The following is a 19,427-nucleotide window of genomic DNA, read 5'->3' as shown; positions in this document are numbered from 1 at the left end:
ATCAATTTTGACTAAATGTCATCAGTCTCTGACAACAACGTGATGTGATTTGAGGTGAGAGAGTGCAGGCAATAAGGAGATCGTGGATTTGATTCCAGAGCTAGACCAACATCACATGATCTCCCTCTGGGTGGTCTGCATGTCTCTCCGGGTACTCCGGCTTCCTTCCACTGTCCAAAGACATGCAAGTTTAGGTAAATTGACAAATGTAAACTGTCCCGAGTGAATGGTTGTTTGTATGTATCTGTGTTAATCCCCTGCCTGTCCAGGGTATACCCCGCCTAAGGCCCAAAGGCGATCTCGAGGTAGGAGAATTAACAAAGTTTTACGTTTAAAAAATAGGCAAAATTATATTTAATAGGCAACATTTCATTCTGAACTAGTTTACTCAAAAACTAAATAAGATATGTAAAATCCCTACTAAATTATTATGGCAACAAAATGAACCAAGAAATTTCAACCTGGCTCTGTCCATTTTTCAAATTTATGATCCTAATTTTGCCCGTTTTTACAAAACATCAAAACATGGCACAAAAAAAACTGAATGTTGTTTTTCTTACATGTATAGTAAACTACACAAGATGTATATTTTATTTTATTATGATTTTAATATTATTTAATTTTATTCACCTGCAGCGTTTCACCTTAAGTTAAACATTTCTTATTCTTTTACACAAAAAGGTCAAGGTGTCCCATCCATATAAGCCAGGTCCTCCATTGTTTAATTTACCACATGCAGCTCATTGTCAAATGTGAATAGACAATAATGAGCTGATAAATGTGTTAATTAGGCTTTACTTTATTCTGCGTGTTGAAAGCATTTATCTTTGACCTTGTAATTGATTATTGTAGCCTATTCCTACAGACTTTGTCTTGCAAAAGTATTATTTGTTGATTAATTTGTGCAGGACTTGTCTTCAACTGTTGAGGGGCGCCAGACGGCGCACGCTCGACTCGACTGTCGCTGTCCGTGGTTCTGAATTGGAAATGATGACGAGTGATGGAAAATAATAAGACAAGACACTGCTATCCCAACAAATACCGAATGATTGAGTGTCTGCTTATGATGTCATAAGCAGACACTATATGTTATTGTATTTTAGGATTGTAGGAGCTTTGACACGTTTCCACTCCTTGACATTTTCACCGATTTCAACAAGCTATACCTCTTTACAATCGCTTTCACTGTCTTAGGTGCTTCTGACATTTTTACATACCAGAATATTTTTCAGTATTTGCAAAAGTAAATTGCTAATGCTAACGCTAATGCTAATGCTTTAATGCTAATGCTTTAATGCTAATTCCTGCCTAGTAAGTTGTTCCTTGGATATGTGAGTTGTTGTTGTTTTATGGCGGTTGGCATCCAATTGTTGCATTACCGCCAGACTTTATTCCTCAGACTTTTCGTAGTCCCCAGACTCTGTCGTAGTCCGTAAAAGTACTCCTTCCATTGCTTTGGTGTTACAAAGCCCATGAGGTCATGATATGTCTTTGTGACTAGAATAGTTGTTGTTGTTTCAGAGACCAACCGGAGGAATAAAGTCTGGCGGTAATGCAACAATTGGATGCCAACCGCCATAAAACAACAACAACAACAACAACCAAAGCAATGGAAGGAGTACTTTTACGCACTACGACAGTCTGAGGACTACGGTGGTGGACGCTAGGCGGTTGAAGGTGACCCGGTCTGGGAGAGACGGGAGATGGCGGAGGAGAGTGGATCGGTGGTCGAAGACGTTCTGGACGGCGTGGAGGAGCAGCCTTTTCTGGCTGCACGTGCCCGGAAACGTAAAAGTCCCTTAGCTCGTCCGAGGGTTCTGGGAATGAGCAGCAGGATGAGGCTGAAGCTATTGATATCCGGGGTGAGAGCAGAGACTGTAAGGTGATCATAAAGCTTGCACAGGATAGTGCATCCTTTAAGGAGTGGAATTCAGTGGCATTGTCAAAGAGCCTAACTGTAGCTGTGGGAGTGATCAAGAGTGCGAGTGTCCTTAGGGATGGCTCGCTGCTGGTCGTGTGCAAGTACGCGGCTCAGCAACGGAAGGCGATTGGAACTAAACGTCTGGGTGGAAAGGACATTCTTGTGTCTGATGCTGAAAGAAACATGGTCAGAGGAGTTATCGTAGGCGTCCCTACGGCGACGTCTGTGGATGAAGTTAAGGAGAATTTGACTGGAGCTAAGGTGCTGGACGCTAGGCGGTTGAAGGTGACCCGGTCTGGGGTAAGATGTGACAGCTTGTCGGTAATGGTAACACTTGAAGGGAGGTGCCTGCCTAGTAAGGTGTTCATTGGGTTCATGTGCCATGACGTTAGGCCATATGTTCCACCGCCCCTGCGTTGCTTTAAGTGCCAGCGCTTTGGGCATATTGCAGCGGTCTGTAGAGGGAGGCAAAGATGTGGTAAATGTGCAGGAGATCACGAGTATGGGAAGTGTGACGTGGGAGCAAAACTGAAGTGCTGTAACTGTGGGGAAGAACATAGCTCTGCCTACGGGGGATGCAGGTTTAGCAAAAGAGCTGCTGAGGTGCAGAAAATAAAGGTCTCTCAAGGTATATCCTATGCAGATGCAGTCAAGAAAGTTTCAAGTAATGAGTTTAGAGTAAATACAGAGAGAGGAGCCAGCGCTGCTCCCAGCCAGGGCGAAATGAGAAAGGCCAGCGTGGCTCCCAAGAAGTGTGAAGGTTTCAAGAGTGGAGGTCCCAAGTGTGCAGGTTCCAGAATTAATGAGAATACCCTGGTTGTGGATAGAGAGGATTTTGTACTCTTTATGGTGGATGTTGTCAACTGTGCTGCTCAGACTCAAAGCAGAACTGAAAGGATCAGGATCATTGCTAAAGCTGCAGGGAGATTCCTTGGAACAAAGGAGCTTGATTGGGCAGATATAGAAAACAGGCTAAAGGCGCTAAATGGGAGTCGGAGTGATGGGGGTCTGCTTTTGGGGAGTCAGAGTGATCAGAGGGACGAGATGGGGGTGGGGGTGGTCTCCTGTCCTCGTCCAGTCTCGTAGACGCACGGCTACCAAGCAGCGACATCAGTGGAAATATTAAAGCCTATAGAATGAAGCCTAAAGAATAAAGCTGTACGGTGGAAGCACTGAACGTCAAAGAAGGAGAGGAAGATGAAGAAGAGTCTCCCTGGAATAAAGCCGGTGGTTGTTGTTGTTGTTGTTGTTGTTGTTTTATGGCAGTTGGCATCCAATTGTTGCATTACCGCCAGACTTTATTCCTCAGACTTTTCGTAGTCCTCAGACTGTCGTAGTCCGTAAAAGAACTCCTTCCATTGCTTTGGTGTTACAAAGCCCATGAGGTCATGATATGTCTTTGTGACAAGAATAGTTGTTGTTGTTTCAGAGTCCGACCGGCTTTATTCCAGGGAGACTCTTCTTCATCTTCCTCTCCTTCTTTGACGTTCGGTGCTTCCACCGTACAGCTTTATTCTTTAGGCTTCATTCTATAGGCTTTAATATTTCCACTGATGTCGCTGCTTGGTAGTTGTTGTTGTTTCAGACAACAACCGGCTTTATTCCAGGGAGACTCTTCTTCATCTTCCTCTCCTTTGACGTTCGGTGCTTCCACCGTACAGCTTTATTCTTTAGGCTTCATTCTATAGGCTTTAATATTTCCACGATATCGCTGCTTGGTAGCCGTGCGTCTACGAGACTGGACGAGGACAGGAGACCACCTCCACCCCCATCTCGTCACTCTGATCACTCTGACTCCCCAAAAGCAGACTCCCATCACTCTGAAACAACAACAACTATTCTAGTCACAAAGACAAATCATGACCTCATGGGCTTTGTAACACCAAAGCAATGGAAGGAGTACTTTTACGGACTACGACAGAGTCTGAGGACAAAGCACTGGAAGTCAAGGCAGTGGAAGTAGAACTTTTAGGACTACGACAAAGTCTAAGGAATAAAGTCTGGCGGTAATGCAACACTCGGATGTCAACCGCCATAAAACAACAACAACAACAACAACAACAACAACAACAACAACATGAAGAAGAGTCAGCCCTGGAATTAACTCTGAAAAATGAAGTCTAAAGAATAAAGTAATGTAACTTGGATATTAACCGCCATAAAACAACAACAACAAAAACAACAACAGCTCATTTTGCTGAGTTCTGTCATAGATTTGAGCACAGAGAACTCTTCCATGGATGAAACAAATCAGGGCCAATCGTGTTTACATGAGGAGGTGCCAGTGAAAGCTGCGAGTAATCGTACAAAGAATCTGACTGAATCTGTCTGTGAAGCACAGTCTGTTTTACTTTGCACTAATCTGAATCAACCTAATGAACATCCAACTGAAAACGTAGTTCCTGAAAATACTGCCAAAATACCAAATGTGCCTGTTTCTAAAGTAAATACGAACACTTTGGGTCATCAACCTGATTTACTCCAAACTGGGAAAAAGGTCTCAAAACATAAAAAGAGGAAAAATCAACGAAGGCTCAAACGTTCAGAGTCTGATTTTGCAAAAGCAGAAAAGAACAAACCGAAGAAGAGTGACCTGACACACAAGGATGTACAGAAAAAGTACCATGAAAGAAGATACAAAAAGGACTCAAAATTTAGAACATTTGAATAATATTCCTATTATTCCTATTCTTCATGTTCATACTCGGGCATTCATCTTATGTTTTGTATACATTGATGCGATGTATATACTCAAATTATATAACTGTATAATGAACAAAAGCGTGTATTCTTGCAATAGAAATGCAAGAGCTAAATGTATGTACACTTACATCATTATACATGAATGTAGGTTTTACTCAAGTATAACATGTGGTAGTACTTTTACGCAAGAATGCAGACACTCGCAATGGCTTCAGCCATTGCACATTATCTAGCTAGTCATGCTACTTTACACATTATATCAGGCCCTTCATGAGACCAGAGCGAGACCGCAGAAAGGTTAGGCTACCTTATTTTGTGGTTGCTTTGTTTCCATAAAAACTCGGTCACTAATGGTCTGGTGAAGCCCTAAAGAATGGACTTAGGTTAAAATTGTATATCTTTATTGAGTGAATAGAATTTGAGTATCCTGTATTTTAAACAGGCCACCTATGTTTTCAAACTTATAATATGGTGGATTTAAATTATTGCCAATTTTCAAGTATGGCTATGTCAAATTTGTATTATTTGTTTTGCTGCTCCAAAGGTAACTTTCAAAAACTACCTTCCAGGGTGCCATTTTTGTATTAATTAATTCCCAAGCTTAATACAGATTAGATTTGGCAAGACGCTTTGAACCTTTCATTTAGCATTTTATTTTAGGGTAATTTTTTATTCGTGGGTTTGGAGAACAAACTGAACCTGATGCTTCCCGGAATGATTAATGTAACTGGAAATAAGTGGGTTACAGCTATATGTTTAAGTACAGCATATCAAGCAGCTTAAGAGTTCCCTTTAATAAGATGTTGGATAAAATGGAATAGCTAAAGACAAAATTCAACATCCCCTATGATGTTTAAGTCCATTTGGTCAGCAACAGGCTGGATGAAAGCCTTTGAGATATGATTGCAAATTTCAGATAAAACCCCCCAAAAAGGTTTATTAAGGCAGAAATAAAAGTTGGACATGGGGTCTATTAAGGCATAAAATAAAGTGAGTAATGTGAGGAACAGTTGGATATTAAACTAAAATTGGCTCAATCATTGGTGGTGAAAATCCCATCTTGAGTTAATACTTGAAACAGCAGAGCAATCAGAACATGCTTTTGGAGTGTGTGCCTCTGTGTTGGTGGTTGAAGATTGAAGCATGAACTGAAAAGCCCTCTTTGAAGATCACTTGTCCCCAATCTTCTGCAAAAGCCAAACAATTAAAACACCATGCAGGAGATGAAATACACACTCTTTGAAGCAATTTTGCCTATGGACAACAGACCATATGAGAATCAAAATGAGGAACATTTTGTACCTCTGTATCATGCTGTTTCATATAGGCTCAAAAAGAGACATAATTTGCATTTAAATTGTGTTAAGTCCAAGTGGTTTTATCCAATTATAGTCTGCCCTCAGTGGCTTTAAAGCAACTTGACAGGTGTTGTAATGATGTAAAGAGCTAAACTTCATAGGTCAATTTAAGTTTGGACACAGACACAGTGTTCCAGACATATTTTTGTGTGTGTCCAGACAAACATTTTCAACAATCTTTTTATGGGTGCTGTGCTGCAGAAACTTCCAAAAAAAAGTGTACTGTGACTGAAGGCTGAAAAAACACAAAATGAATTATTTATTTATTTATTTTGTTGATGGTTTTATGTTATCGTGTTGTTTTCTTCTCACAATAGATTTTTTACAAGAGATTCATTCTAAAGCGTTTAGCTAACTTTGCAGGTTCTGGCATAAAATTAGAGTAATGTTGCTTTATTGTCTTAATGCCACCTTATGCCCCATGTGAAGGGCATAAGGTGGAAGCATATCAAAAGGAACAGAAATTCCAATCTGAAACCTGAATGTTTGTGATTCATTTACTTAAAAAGGCCTTTTAAAAAGACAACATTTTAATACAACTGTGACAATCAATTCCTTGGATCTGCCAGCGCCTAACCAGATGCGCATGTCACGCACGCCGCGCCAGAACTCTATAAAGTCAAAAGCGCGGACATCGTTGGTTTGTGACCGATCCGTGCGCTCCATGCGTCATGTCTCTTGACGCGCCTGCAGCTCTGAGCGCAGAAGATCAGCGCCTACTCTTTTTGAACTTGACCCTGGATTCCACCGCCACGCAAAGCGGGTATAACATCTGGCTCCCGGGCATCGGCATCGCGGCGGTGTACGGGCTGATTATTGCTGTGGGTCTTGTAGGAAACGTAACTTTGATGAAAACGTGTCTGTTGGTGAAGTCAATGCGCACGGTGCCAAACCTGTTCCTGTCCAGTCTCGCGCTGGGTGATCTGCTCCTCTTGGTCACATGCGCCCCGGTAGATGCCAGTCGATACTTGGTGGATGAATGGCTGTTCGGGCGCGTGGGTTGTAAACTCATCCCGTTCATCCAGCTCACCTCAGTGGGGGTGTCTGTGTTCACGCTCACCGCGCTGTCAGCGGACCGGTAAGAAAAGAATAACCTACTGGGATGAAGTTGAAAATAAATACAAATACATTAAGGTGATAGTCACTGAATACTTTACCATTTACTCGTATGCATATACTTTTAATATTTTCAAGTAGGCTATGTGTGCATGTGTGTTGGATTTTTGTTGGATTTTGTCATTCCCGACTTGATATATGAAAAATATGATAATTACTATGTCTTTGTCTGTGCATTTTACCAAGGTAATAATCAGCAGGAAAAAAAATTCAAGGAAGTCTTTAAATTAAACCAGGCACAAACAAAAATATTTGGGAAAGGATCAAGCTCCAGATGTGCCCAAACATTTGGGATGGGGTGCAGCCAAAAGCAAATCATATTAATATTAACCAGTTGATTTTGAGGAGCAGTGTCTTACTGACTTGAGTGATGGGGACAATCCAAGAAAGCCACTGATGAAAATACTGTTTAAAAATGAATACCATCTTGTATTGTGCATTATTCATAATTTGAAACGAGCCCTCACTTCTCACACTTTTCTATACAGAAATCGTGCATGGTCTATTTCAAGAAACCTTTATTATTCTGCTAAATTTTTACTTCTACTAACTAATATATTTACAATTTTTTTTTGTTTCAATTGGGTTTTTGATGTTTTGGATGGAAGTTTACACCCAAAAAAGCACTTTCAATTTGATGGGAACAGATATTTGCATAGTCCCTGATCAAAATGACTTAGGGACATTACATTATGAGCACTTCTGAGTGACCGATTTGCTGATGTCTTAGGTCAGACAATACAAAAATATATACAAACTATCATCAACCCTGGCCAAAACATATCGCCCTCTACCCAACCTTTGTGTCTCTTCCTTCAGATACAAAGCCATAGTGAAGCCCTTGGACCTCCAGGCCTCCACTGTCAGCATCTGTCTGCGAGCTGCTGTCATTTGGCTCCTCTCTTTCACCCTGGCCATACCAGAGGCTGTCTTTTCTGACCTGCACACATACACCACCAGTCACACTAATGAGACCTTTGTGACCTGTGGACCGTACCCCCAGGCTGGAGACCTGCACCCCAAAATCCACTCCACGGCCTCCTTCATAATCTTCTATGTGGGGCCACTGCTCATCATATCGGTTTACTACGTCTTCATTGCACGCAGCCTGATCAGGAGCTCAGAAGACCTCCCTGAAGAAGGACACCAGCATCTCAAGAAACAGGTTTTAGTCTTGCTACAAAAAATACATACATTTGAGAAACTTTTATTGTGAAACCCTGAAGTGTCTCCAAATTTCCCCAAGTGTCTATCTACAAAATTTAGATGATTTCAAAATGTAATGTCTGAAATATACGAGCTGTCAAAAGATATTGGCCATGAAATTGAAAAAACAAAACAAAAAAATACAGTACAATACATGTGCTTTGACAAGAAGGTTGGCAGTTAAAATCATACCAACTCTAGCCAGTCCATGCATCTCGTGTTCTTGTACAATTGGAGTGTGTTTGGAGAGGTATCCACTTCTGACTGAACAAATGTTTTTTTTTTCAGATGAAGTCGAGGAAGCGCCTGTCCAAGACCGTGCTGGTTTTTGTGGGCCTGTTTGCTGTGTGCTGGCTGCCAAGTCACATCCTCTACCTGTACCGCTCCTACCACTATGACCAGGTGGACACATCCTTTGGCCATTTCATCGCCAGTGTGTCTGCTCGCATCTTAGCCTTCACCAACTCCTGCGTGAACCCATTTGCCTTGTACCTGATGAGCAAGAGCTTCAGCAAACACTTCAACAAGCAGCTCCTGTGTTGTCGCGTTGAGCAGCGTCAACGCAGCCAGAGCAGCAGGAGCACCAACATAACTTCTGTCTGATTCTCATGTACAGCAAATAGTTCCATCTGAGGCAGAGAAGATGGAGGAATTCAAACATGCATTTTTTTACACTTATACACTGATGTGTGTTTGCCAGCTTTCCTCCACTTTCCCCACTTGTTGAATAGTGTAAACATTATGATAAATTATATGATGTATAGATCATAGTTTAGATTGTGTAAGCTGTTATGTAAACATTTTGATGTAAATTGTATAATGTAAACATCTAGATAATTGATAATAGTTGTCTTGTACTACAGAGTGTATGTTCATGTTCTAAAATGTCAAATTTTAATAATAAACAAAGAGGATATAAATGTGTGGCTGAAATGAAAAGAAGGGCAGGTCTGTGGAGATAAAACCATTCAAATATGTTGCTGACCTTTTCCCATTCAACATACCTGACTAGTGATCAAAGCGAGTCTGTGAACCACAGATAGATGTGAACAAAATTCCACGGTCCTCCTTGCCTTGTGCACTCTGAAGTAAACTCTAGCAGAGGTGAAGAAGACGTTTGTGAAACATGCAGGACATTTTAGGGCCTTTCACAGTGTTTAACAGCCTAAACTTGTAAAAGTGCTTTTACATCATAGCTACAGCTTGAGGAAAGAGTCAAGTTAGATCTGTCTAAACGTCGGTCTGACTCTCACGCGTGGTGACCTTTCATGCTGGCATTTGAATAAATGTCTCTTGAGAACAAAACCAGATAAAGTTCTACGCATCAGTTTCTCAGAGTTCATCTCTTTTTCTTTCAAAATTACATCTTTCTTTATCTCATCTTTCTAAGTTTATTTCCACCTACGTATCTGTATTCACTCAAGAATAAAATACAACTACCATAAATTGGTCTTGATTTAATGTTATGACAAATTACAAGACTATTTTTGTAAGTTTTTGGAAACAGATTTTTTTTAACATACAAATTAATAAACAAAACACACAGATAATAACACAATGGAATGGAAAATAAAGTCTTATCAATGTGGAGAATAATACTTTTTTTTAGAGGTGTCAGTGATAAAGAAGGAAAGCCTTGATGCTGTGAGGTAGAAACAGACTGGACGCTGCATGTAGACGACTTCTCCCCAGACTGCGGCGCACTGATAAGCGGCACAGCTGAGACAGGGAGCAGGGGCCTTCACAGCAAACAACAAACAGATATAACATTTGCATTTCACACATGGGGGAATACATGAGCCTAAACACCTTTTCAATACCTTTAGTCAGTAGTTTTCTTCTCACTGAACTGTTGGCCTCTGCAATGTCAAGAGGAGTCTTCCCATCTGCATTCCTCAAGCTCCCATCAGCCCCATAGTCCAGAAGCAGGTCAACAATGTCCGCCTCTCCTCCTCGCACTGCAGCGTGTAAAGGACTGTCCTGCCCACAGCCTAGTCTCACATCAGCCCCTGAAAAAACATATTGCAACTATCAGCAATAATCTTGAGGCATTGGGATGGATAAAAGCACCAGCAGATTTGTTTAGGGCGACAATACAGAACATTTCCATAACTTATAGTTCAGGCCAAGGGTTGAAACTTCTGCTGCAAAAGGGGTCAGTATAAACTTGTTTGCTTTGCCTGACTGACAGTACCATTTCATTAGTGGTTATTATACTACTGAGTACCGATACGTTTTCCCTGTAAGACGAACTTCTGACATCATACTGACATTTTTGGGAATATGGAGAATGTTTGCAATACAAAGAAGTTATCTTCTTGGCTCGTCAGTCACAGACATACAGTAGTGTAATCCCTGTAAAAACTCACCTAAGAGCAACAGAGTCCTGACGCTGGCTGTAGCCCGGTTCAGACAGGCAAAATATAGAGGAGTCCCCAACACTGGCAGCTCTAAATCAATATGAGCCCCGAAGGACAACAACAGCTCCAGACACTCCTTATGACCTGAGATACAAAGAGCATAACACAAAACAACTGCTTGGAAATGAACTAGATCCAGTCCATAAATTGTAACCCTGTATTTGGTCAAACACTGTTGATTACGCAATTACACATCAAATCTCAAGAACGCCATGGATGAAAAGCAATGCTACTGCAATGCCATGCTATTTAATGGAAAACTATTAGGTCCAGATCTGTTCTAACCTTGCTTAGCAGCTTCATGTATAGGTGATGCCGGCTGGTATGTGTGGTGCATGAAGGCTTCACACTGCAGGATTAATCTGACACATGCAGGATTCCCACCGCTGCAGGCATTGAAGAGAGGAGTGGCACCATCTGTTGAAATGACATTTACCTGAGAATCAAAACAGTATGTTTCAATGCCATTTAAATACACTAAGTCCTGATTTAATTTAGAAAAACTGTATTTTATACATTTGCTCCATTGTCCAGTAGAAACTTGGCACAAGCATAATGTCCACTGAGGCATGCCTCATGGAGAGGAGAAACTCTGTCCATTGTAAGTGTATCCACATGGAAACCCTGCAGAGAGCCACCATGAGAACAATGATGTAAGGGCCCTGTTTTAGCTCAACATAAAAACAAAAGCATCACCATTACCTGAGCAATGAGGTCTCTGAGATGAAGCAGTCTGCCTTGACATGCAGCCTCATGTAGGGGAGTTCTGTCTGCCCACGTGTCTGAGTGAAAATGTGTGGTACATTTAACACAAATAAGTAAGTAAAGAAAGAAAATACTATTAACTATAACATGTTCTTGATTTAACATTGTACTGAGATTATTACAAATCCTTTGGATAATTGTAGTAGATGTTTGCACATGTAAATTCAATAGTATAATTCTAACCACTTGAATTTGTAATACTTAGTTGTATTACAAGTCCAAGTAGTCCCAATGCTTGGCCGTCTCACCTCTGGCTCTGCTTCTTTCTAAACCCACACATACATCAGATTTAAACTATTTAATTAATAGATTTGTATAAAAGATTGATCTAAAATGCAACTCAAATTTCCTCTCAGTTACTAGTAACTAGTTGAGTAGTATTTTTCATCCGTATCTTAATTAAGAAGAATTTGTGCAGCAGTACTTAGCCATGTAGCTGTACTTTTACATACGTAAAAAATAAAATTACTTTGTTAACCTTTCAAAATTAAGCTCAATAAACAATTAACCCAGATCTTACTGTAAGGAAAAAACATTTTCTTTCTTGAGCACCATGAAAATAGAAAAATGTACTTAAATAAACTGACAACATAAAAAACATACCCGCCATGAGTGCATTGCATGCCATCCCGCTGTAGATGTGCGGAGGCCAGGGCTGTGAGAACAAGGATTGCACTGTCTGAACAACAGCCATGGTGAAGATACTGTAAACTCCTCCACACAACTCTGCTGGACTTAAGGAGGGAACTCAGAAAAACAAGCAGGTTTCCTCTTGGTTTTATCTGACCACAATACCTCCCCCACACCGACACCACCCACTAACCCTCAGCCCAGCAAGTGAATTTAGGCAATGTGCATAACAATAGTGGCAAAGATGGGCTCGAATAGTTTCATTTACATCACTTCACAAGCAAATACATCTCCTGTTCTCTACTCAATTGCTTACTCATTGTGAAAACGTTTCATTTATATTTTTTCAAAAGACGGTTAAACAAAAAGTAAAATAAACAATTTAATTAAGTGTTAGACCTTGAGTCTCCAAGTAGTAAATCCCTATCTCTGCTTGTTTTAATAATGCTGCTTGTTTTGACTGGCAATCTACATTCCTGAGAGCTGTGCCCTAACTAGTCCCACAGCAGGAAATGCCTTTAGGACAAACCGACAAGTACAGGTAGATCTCCCTTATAAGTTTGAAAAGTATTTATTACAATGTCATACACCAATGAACAACAAAATAAAACCACCAACACCACTGCATTAGCATAAAATATTGTTTATATATAGCTTATATAGCTCCAAAAGAAAAAAGGTTCTGAACTTGTGTGCATTACTTCCAGTGCAATGCAAGACTGTGCTTTTATCCAAAGGTAATAACAACAATCATAGTTTGCAGTAAAATACACCAAACTATTGCAAAATATCAAACAATTGGCATCAACTCCCGAACAGGATTTTCACGACAAAGCAAATAAGAGGTTCTATAAATAATTTTGTCATTCAGCAATGTACATGTTATTGGACTATGACGTATAAAAAGTGCATTTTATTATAAGATCACTGGCGGACTATCATTTCACTTTGCACCTGAGTTCCTGATTTCATCAGTAATGTAAACAATATCATGTACTCAGAGACTCATCTTGCTCTTTGCTTAATACCATTTTACTACACATTTCATCTTTTTGTTCCCTTTTCCATAAACCACAAGGACCAGTGGCGTCAACAGCAACATCCATAACTCGATCTGGCACCAACCACTGCAGCAGGAGCAGAAACAGAAAGTCAAGTACAGCGACAAATGCAAAGATGGTCCCTGCTACTGGGCCACAGTGAGTGCTCAGCCGGTGTATCCGTCTGTCCAGGGGAAGCACCTCCACGTCTGCCACGCTGTCATACACCTGAAAACAACATACCCAAGGATGATAACACTTTTTGTATATTTTGCAGGAACAAAGTATATCAATGAACGTACATAAGACAAATGCATGTAAACGGATTGTAGAGTAAGGCAAATTTCCATTGGTTTTGGGGTACTCAGTGTTCATTTCATCAGCCAACATATCGTGTCATAGTTTGTCATATTTTGACAAAAAGTAAACAAAAGGTAACCATAATGACTAAAACTATGGCAAAACATAAATATTTTCGTAAACAAAAAACTAACCAAACAAAAAGTGAATGAAAAGAGTTGACTCGAGACGTAACACAGTCATGCATCATACTGCCATGAAGATATTCTGGTATTTCCTTTCCTTGTCACTATATATTTTCATAATTTATTTATCTTAATTAAATACAGCATACACTTATAAATCCCACCTTTTCCGTCCTCTCTGCGACATTCCTCCAGGTGTAGAGTTTACGGACACGTGCGTGAATAGAAGCCGGAGAAGGCACGATTCCTGCGCGCTGCTGTGCTATGACGGACTCCAGACCAGCGCACAGCGAGCGCACAGTGGGCTCACACAAGGTAATGAGGTCTTCAGGCAACACCTCAGGAATGCCTCCAACACGAGTACTCACCACCTTAGGACGTGTGTAAAAAGAATTTCATGAATATAATCATACAACATTTCACAATAAATATGGCACAAAGACAGTATCATGAGTATGGCACAAAGACAGTATCACAGTATCATGAGTATGGCACAAAGACAGTATCACAGTATCATGAGTATGGCACAAAGACAGTATCACAGTATCATGAGTATGGCACAAAGACAGTATCATGAGTATGGCACAAAGACAGTATCATGAGTATGGCACAAAGACAGTATCATGAGTATGGCACAAAGACAGTATCACAGTATCATGAGTATGGCACAAAGACGGTATCATGAGTATGGCACAAAGACGGTATCACAGTATCATGAGTATGGCACAAAGACAGTATCACAGTATCATGAGTATGGCACAAAGACGGTATCATGAGTATGGCACAAAGACGGTATCACAGTATCATGAGTATGGCACAAAGACAGTATCACAGTATCATGAGTATGGCACAAAGACAGTATCATGAGTATGGCACAAAGACAGTATCATGAGTATGGCACAAAGACAGTATCATGAGTATGGCACAAAGACAGTATCACAGTATCATGAGTATGGCACAAAGACAGTATCATGAGTATGGCACAAAGACAGTATCACAGTATCATGAGTATGGCACAAAGACAGTATCACAGTATCATGAGTATGGCACAAAGACAGTATCACAGTATCATGAGTATGGCACAAAGACAGTATCATGAGTATGGCACAAAGACAGTATCATGAGTATGGCACAAAGACAGTATCATGAGTATGGCACAAAGACAGTATCACAGTATCATGAGTATGGCACAAAGACAGTATCATGAGTATGGCACAAAGACAGTATCATGAGTATGGCACAAAGACAGTATCACAGTATCATGAGTATGGCACAAAGACAGTATCATGAGTATGGCACAAAGACAGTATCATGAGTATGGCACAAAGACAGTATCACAGTATCATGAGTATGGCACAAAGACGGTATCATGAGTATGGCACAAAGACAGTATCACAGTATCATGAGTATGGCACAAAGACAGTATCATGAGTATGGCACAAAGACAGTATCACAGTATCATGAGTATGGCACAAAGACAGTATCATGAGTATGGCACAAAGACAGTATCACAGTATCATGAGTATGGCACAAAGACAGTATCACAGTATCATGAGTATGGCACAAAGACAGTATCACAGTATCATGAGTATGGCACAAAGACAGTATCACCATTTACCAAGTCAAACAAGCGATGGTATACAACATGAAACATATTTTATTATTAAATTGAAATTAAGTTGGTTTCATTACTGAATATTTTAGAATTCCCATTAAAATTTTAAATGATATATACAATTAAAGAGTACACGTCTATTTGTTTTAAATATTTTAACTTATATTCACGTAGTATATACATAAGTTAACATTAAATAAAATTATATTATATTAAAGAGAAGCGAGAAAGAAAACCCTAATAATGATATAAAAAATATAAAAATGATAAATATATTTTTCAGTGAACGCACCCTTCTTTTTAAAATGTTTGAATAAAATTAGTTAATTCATCAACCAATTAATTGACCAGTCCAGTCAAAACTGGGAAAATATACATTAATGCAGTGGCACTTTAGAGAAGGCCACAAAAGTTGTCTATAACAACATATTAAAGAAAATTGAGCTTGAAATCAATCATAGAACTGTGTTTAAATGTACTGCTTTAAATGTGCAAAATACCTACATAGTTCATCTTATGTGAAAAACATAACGTATTATTTTATATATGAAGTATGAATTAAGATTTGGAGGCCACAGTGTTACAGACTTTGGGAATGGCTGGATTTAAGTATTTGTAAGAAGTGATTGTCTAACTTGTTGTAACTGTGAGTATGTGTTTGACAGATAACTCACCTGCAATCCACAGCTGGCTCCTTCCACAATGGCCATACAAAAGGCTTCAGTTAGAGATGTGTTCAGGAAGATGTGGCCCTTCACCAGAACTCCTCGCACATCTTTATGCTCCAGAGCTCCCAACAGACGCACCCTGCAGTTCACATTTAGTTAAACACAGTTAAATACCCAATGTAATGAGTACAACATGCACTAATGACTTCAGTATAAATGCACAATGCACCTGTCATGCAGTTGGTATTTCTCTCTTACTTCTTCCAGAATAATTCGTTTTGGTCCTTCACCTCCAATTAAGAAGTGTAAATCAGGATATTTAAGGCAAAGCTCAGGGATTATTCCACCGAGAAGATCAATACCTATGAGGAGAACAAAGCATAGGTTCTGCAAAAATGCAATTTTCCGAGATGCATGCGGTTTCAAATTCAGAAAACCACATATTTTTGACATTTTTATAGCTCTCACCTTTGCGATAAACAAGTCGACTTATTACAACAATTGTAATCCTATCATCTGGGCGTTGAGAGGGGTCAGGAGTAAAGTCTGTAGGGTCCACAGCATTGGGAATAACAGAGACTATTTCTGGGTTGAGAGCAGCACGCAGTACTGTGTTTTCTTTACTGGTATATGAGACACACACGATATGGTTGGTATCACAGAGGGTAATGGTCAGAAGTTTGTTGGTGAGCACAGAACTGACATCGGCAAAACCAAAGAGTGAGTGGTCAGTGAACACCTGTAATTACATTGAGATTATTTCATGGAGCATCACTGCAATCAATTATTTACATTCACAGTGCACATACAGTATTCAGGCCCATGGTCTTGGCGTGGAAAAGTGCGTCATGTGCCATGGAAGAGAAGGAGCTGTGTGAGTGTACAATGGTGATGCGCTCGCGGACAAACACACAGCGCAGCAGCGGCAGGCTGTGGAAGCAGGTGGTGGCTGTGGACTGGTTGTACATGACCTGCAGCGGGAGGTAGTACACCTTCAGACCATTTGTCAGGTGCCGGATGCCCTTCCTCCTGCCATAGGCATGGGTGGCTATTACCACCTTGTGCCCCATCGCAATTAGACACTGGGACAGCTGGTAAATGTGACTTTCCACTCCTCCCATATTTGGATAGAAAAAGTCTGACACCATACAGATGCTGTGCTTCTTTCTGGAGACCTCGGCAGTGGAGGCGTGACATTTCTCAGAAGAAAGGGCTTTTAAACCTGCTCCTCTTCTTTGCTGCATGACGTCTTCCGCCCAGGTCTATACTCTAGAGCAACTGGCCAAGACAAAAGGTCAGAACAAGCAGCATACTTATTATTATTATAGGTTTATATTTTGCAAGTTAGCCAGTAATTATAAACGTTGTTCACAAAGGCTAGCCATGGATTTCAGAATGATGAAAACTTAAAGACCGTTGCCATAGCGATTGACAATTCGGGAGAAGAAAAAAAAGCATATCTTTTGAATGCGAAAAGTCCTCAACATGTTGCTTATAAAGGACTCAAGAATAAGCATGAACCAACCTAACCTCTATTATTGGTTGGTTGTATAGGTTATTGGTAGTGAGTAAACTTACCGCGAACATCCTGTCATAAGAAGTCTTTAAAATTCGAAAGGTGTTTAAATGTAGGTGCTTTATTCTTGAGCATTCTGATTACGCCCGACACTTCCTGGTCTGCTTCTTCTTTCAATCCGGTTCAGCCTTCGACACTGCCATGAATGGATGGATTTGGCAGTGGCGCTGCCTACAGGATTAAACTATGAATGGCAACTTTTCCATACATTTTATTTAAACGCTCTTATTTTTTTCAATTGTTGACTGCTGACTAACCAAGTAATCAATATTATTTGGGTTATGGCTTGTAAAAGAGATTGCAAATTAATTATTTAGCCACTTTATTTATTCTATATTCTATATTTTGTGGCTAGGTGTTTTTTTTATTAAATGTTTTTTTTAGTTAATTTTATTGTATTTCTGTTTCTGTAATTTCTTTGTGATTTTAATGCATTTTTCCTGCTGTGTGAAGCACTTTGAATTGCCTTGTGTATGAAATGTGCTCTACACATAAACTTGCCTTGCCTTGCCTGCCCATGTACTATTTATGTAAGCATGAATATATGAAACTTATGTGTATTTATTTATATTGACAGGAACATTGCATGATAAATAGCCTATATGAGCCCAAAGACAGCTACACGCAGGCAATCCAAATTACCCGTAACAATTAGAATACAGACAACTAAACACCAAACACCAGCAGAGGCAATTTAGGCCCTAAATATTTACAATCTACGTTATCCCACACTACTACTTGTTCCAAACATATATTTTAAAATATTCAAGGTTGTTAGCCTATTAAGATATTGTTTTAATTATGATGTATAGGTTCTCACTTAATTAATGTTTGTGACATTTTCAAGATGCCTGCGCCCATGGGATATGTGACTGTGGTAAGAATGCAAGTAAAACACACCCTGGTGTTTTCTGGACCTCTGTAAACAGTCTAACCACAGAGGCATAATCCATACGCCTAATGTTACGTTAGAAAGGAGAAAGGAATGCAAAATCTCCTACGTTGTGTTGTGTTAACTTTCTTGTGAAGTAGAAGGTGTCAGTATTTTTTTAACTGGATGTGTCTTAGTGGCTCGCACATGTGCCTTCAGAATGGGGCAGTATCGTGAGTCAAATAAAGCATACGTGCCAAAAAATCTTTTAAAAATGCTGGCTAAGGTGACATAATGTGCTTTCACTGCGCACTCGTCTCATGTGGGATTTGGCATCTTCAGCTGCATCTTCTGCATGTTGTGATTTGAATGATAATTTCCACAATTCTTGAAATAATGTTGACTCAGACACTGAGGCTGCCGGTGTGTGTGTCATGTGTGTCATGTGTGTCTTGTGTGTCATGTGTGTCATGTGTGTCATGTGTGTCATGTGTGTCCTGTGTGTCCTGTGTGTCCTGTGTGTCCTGTGTGTCCTGTGTGTCCTGTGTGCCATGTGTGTCCTGTGTGTCTTGTGTGTCCTGTGTGTCCTGTGTGCCCTGTGTGTCCTGTGTGTCCTGTGTGTCCTGTGTGCCATGTGTGTCCTGTGTGTCCTGTGTGCCCTGTGTGTCCTGTGTGTCCTGTGTGTCCTGTGTGTCCTGTGTGCCCTGTGTGTCCTGTGTGTCCTGTGTGTCCTGTGTGTCCTGTGTGCCCTGTGTGTCATGTGTGTCATGTGTGTCATGTGTGTCCTGTGTGTCCTGTGTGTCATGTGTGTCCTGTGTGTCCTGTGTGTCCTGTGTGCCCTGTGTGTCCTGTGTGTCCTGTGTGCCCTGTGTGTCCTGTGTGTCCTGTGTGTCCTGTGTGTCCTGTGTGCCCTGTGTGTCATGTGTGTCCTGTGTGTCCTGTGTGTCCTGTGTGTCATGTGTGTCATGTGTGTCCTGTGTGTCATGTGTGTCATGTGTGTCCTGTGTGTCCTGTGTGTCCTGTGTGTCATGTGTGTCATGTGTGTCCTGTGTG

The 19,427-nt window shown here is 40.4% G+C and overlaps 3 protein-coding genes across 3 annotated transcripts; 1 reads left to right on the top strand and 2 right to left on the bottom strand.

Annotated features, from left to right (window-relative positions):
- Window positions 1-6,552: 6,552 nt before the first annotated feature.
- LOC140359630 (gastrin-releasing peptide receptor-like) lies at window positions 6,553-9,124 on the top strand. The gene is made up of 3 exons (XM_072444666.1): window positions 6,553-7,060; window positions 7,918-8,263; window positions 8,593-9,124. Exons 1-3 carry the CDS (start codon window positions 6,654-6,656, stop codon window positions 8,905-8,907), a joined length of 1,068 nt encoding a protein of 355 aa, XP_072300767.1. The 5' UTR covers window positions 6,553-6,653; the 3' UTR covers window positions 8,908-9,124.
- Window positions 9,125-9,834: 710 nt separating this feature from the next.
- Window positions 9,835-12,331, bottom strand: asb11 (ankyrin repeat and SOCS box containing 11). Its single transcript, XM_072444039.1, has 7 exons — window positions 12,093-12,331; window positions 11,427-11,506; window positions 11,241-11,348; window positions 11,010-11,160; window positions 10,674-10,808; window positions 10,125-10,313; window positions 9,835-10,043 (listed from the first exon to the last, which is right to left on the bottom strand). Exons 1-7 carry the CDS (start codon window positions 12,181-12,183, stop codon window positions 9,919-9,921), a joined length of 879 nt encoding a protein of 292 aa, XP_072300140.1. The 5' UTR covers window positions 12,184-12,331; the 3' UTR covers window positions 9,835-9,918.
- Window positions 12,332-12,789: 458 nt separating this feature from the next.
- piga (phosphatidylinositol glycan anchor biosynthesis, class A) lies at window positions 12,790-17,614 on the bottom strand. Its single transcript, XM_072444662.1, has 7 exons — window positions 17,506-17,614; window positions 16,737-17,205; window positions 16,396-16,666; window positions 16,157-16,289; window positions 15,934-16,066; window positions 13,809-14,015; window positions 12,790-13,387 (listed from the first exon to the last, which is right to left on the bottom strand). Exons 2-7 carry the CDS (start codon window positions 17,169-17,171, stop codon window positions 13,109-13,111), a joined length of 1,458 nt encoding a protein of 485 aa, XP_072300763.1. The 5' UTR covers window positions 17,172-17,205; window positions 17,506-17,614; the 3' UTR covers window positions 12,790-13,108.
- Between the last annotated feature and the right edge of the window lie 1,813 nt (window positions 17,615-19,427).

The sequence above is a fragment of the Eucyclogobius newberryi genome, unplaced genomic scaffold (genome assembly GCF_026437365.1).
Source record: "Eucyclogobius newberryi isolate DKJ021-1_F unplaced genomic scaffold, fEucNew1.0.hap1 SCAF_14, whole genome shotgun sequence".
Taxonomy (NCBI): Eukaryota; Metazoa; Chordata; class Actinopteri; order Gobiiformes; family Gobiidae; genus Eucyclogobius; species Eucyclogobius newberryi.
The sequence above is the reverse complement of the archived record's forward strand: the minus strand, read 5'-3'. Positions and strand labels throughout refer to the sequence as shown.

Excerpts from the sequence above, each read along its gene's own strand:
- asb11 (XM_072444039.1), bottom strand. The coding sequence starts at position 12,183 with ATGGCTGTTGTTCAGACAGTGCAATCCTTGTTCTCACAGCCCTGGCCT. Across the intron at positions 11,349-11,426 it reads TCAGAGACCTCATTGCTCAG|GGTTTCCATGTGGATACACT; the intron begins GTAATGGTGATG and ends GGCTCTCTGCAG. Across the intron at positions 11,161-11,240 it reads TACTGGACAATGGAGCAAAT|GTAAATGTCATTTCAACAGA; the intron begins GTATAAAATACA and ends TTTGATTCTCAG.
- LOC140359630 (XM_072444666.1), top strand. The coding sequence starts at position 6,654 with ATGTCTCTTGACGCGCCTGCAGCTCTGAGCGCAGAAGATCAGCGCCTA. Across the intron at positions 7,061-7,917 it reads ACCGCGCTGTCAGCGGACCG|ATACAAAGCCATAGTGAAGC; the intron begins GTAAGAAAAGAA and ends CTCTTCCTTCAG. Across the intron at positions 8,264-8,592 it reads ACCAGCATCTCAAGAAACAG|ATGAAGTCGAGGAAGCGCCT; the intron begins GTTTTAGTCTTG and ends TTTTTTTTTCAG.
- piga (XM_072444662.1), bottom strand. The coding sequence starts at position 17,171 with ATGCAGCAAAGAAGAGGAGCAGGTTTAAAAGCCCTTTCTTCTGAGAAA. Across the intron at positions 16,067-16,156 it reads AAATACCAACTGCATGACAG|GGTGCGTCTGTTGGGAGCTC; the intron begins GTGCATTGTGCA and ends TGTGAACTGCAG. Across the intron at positions 14,016-15,933 it reads GAGCCAGCTGTGGATTGCAG|GTGGTGAGTACTCGTGTTGG; the intron begins GTGAGTTATCTG and ends ACACGTCCTAAG.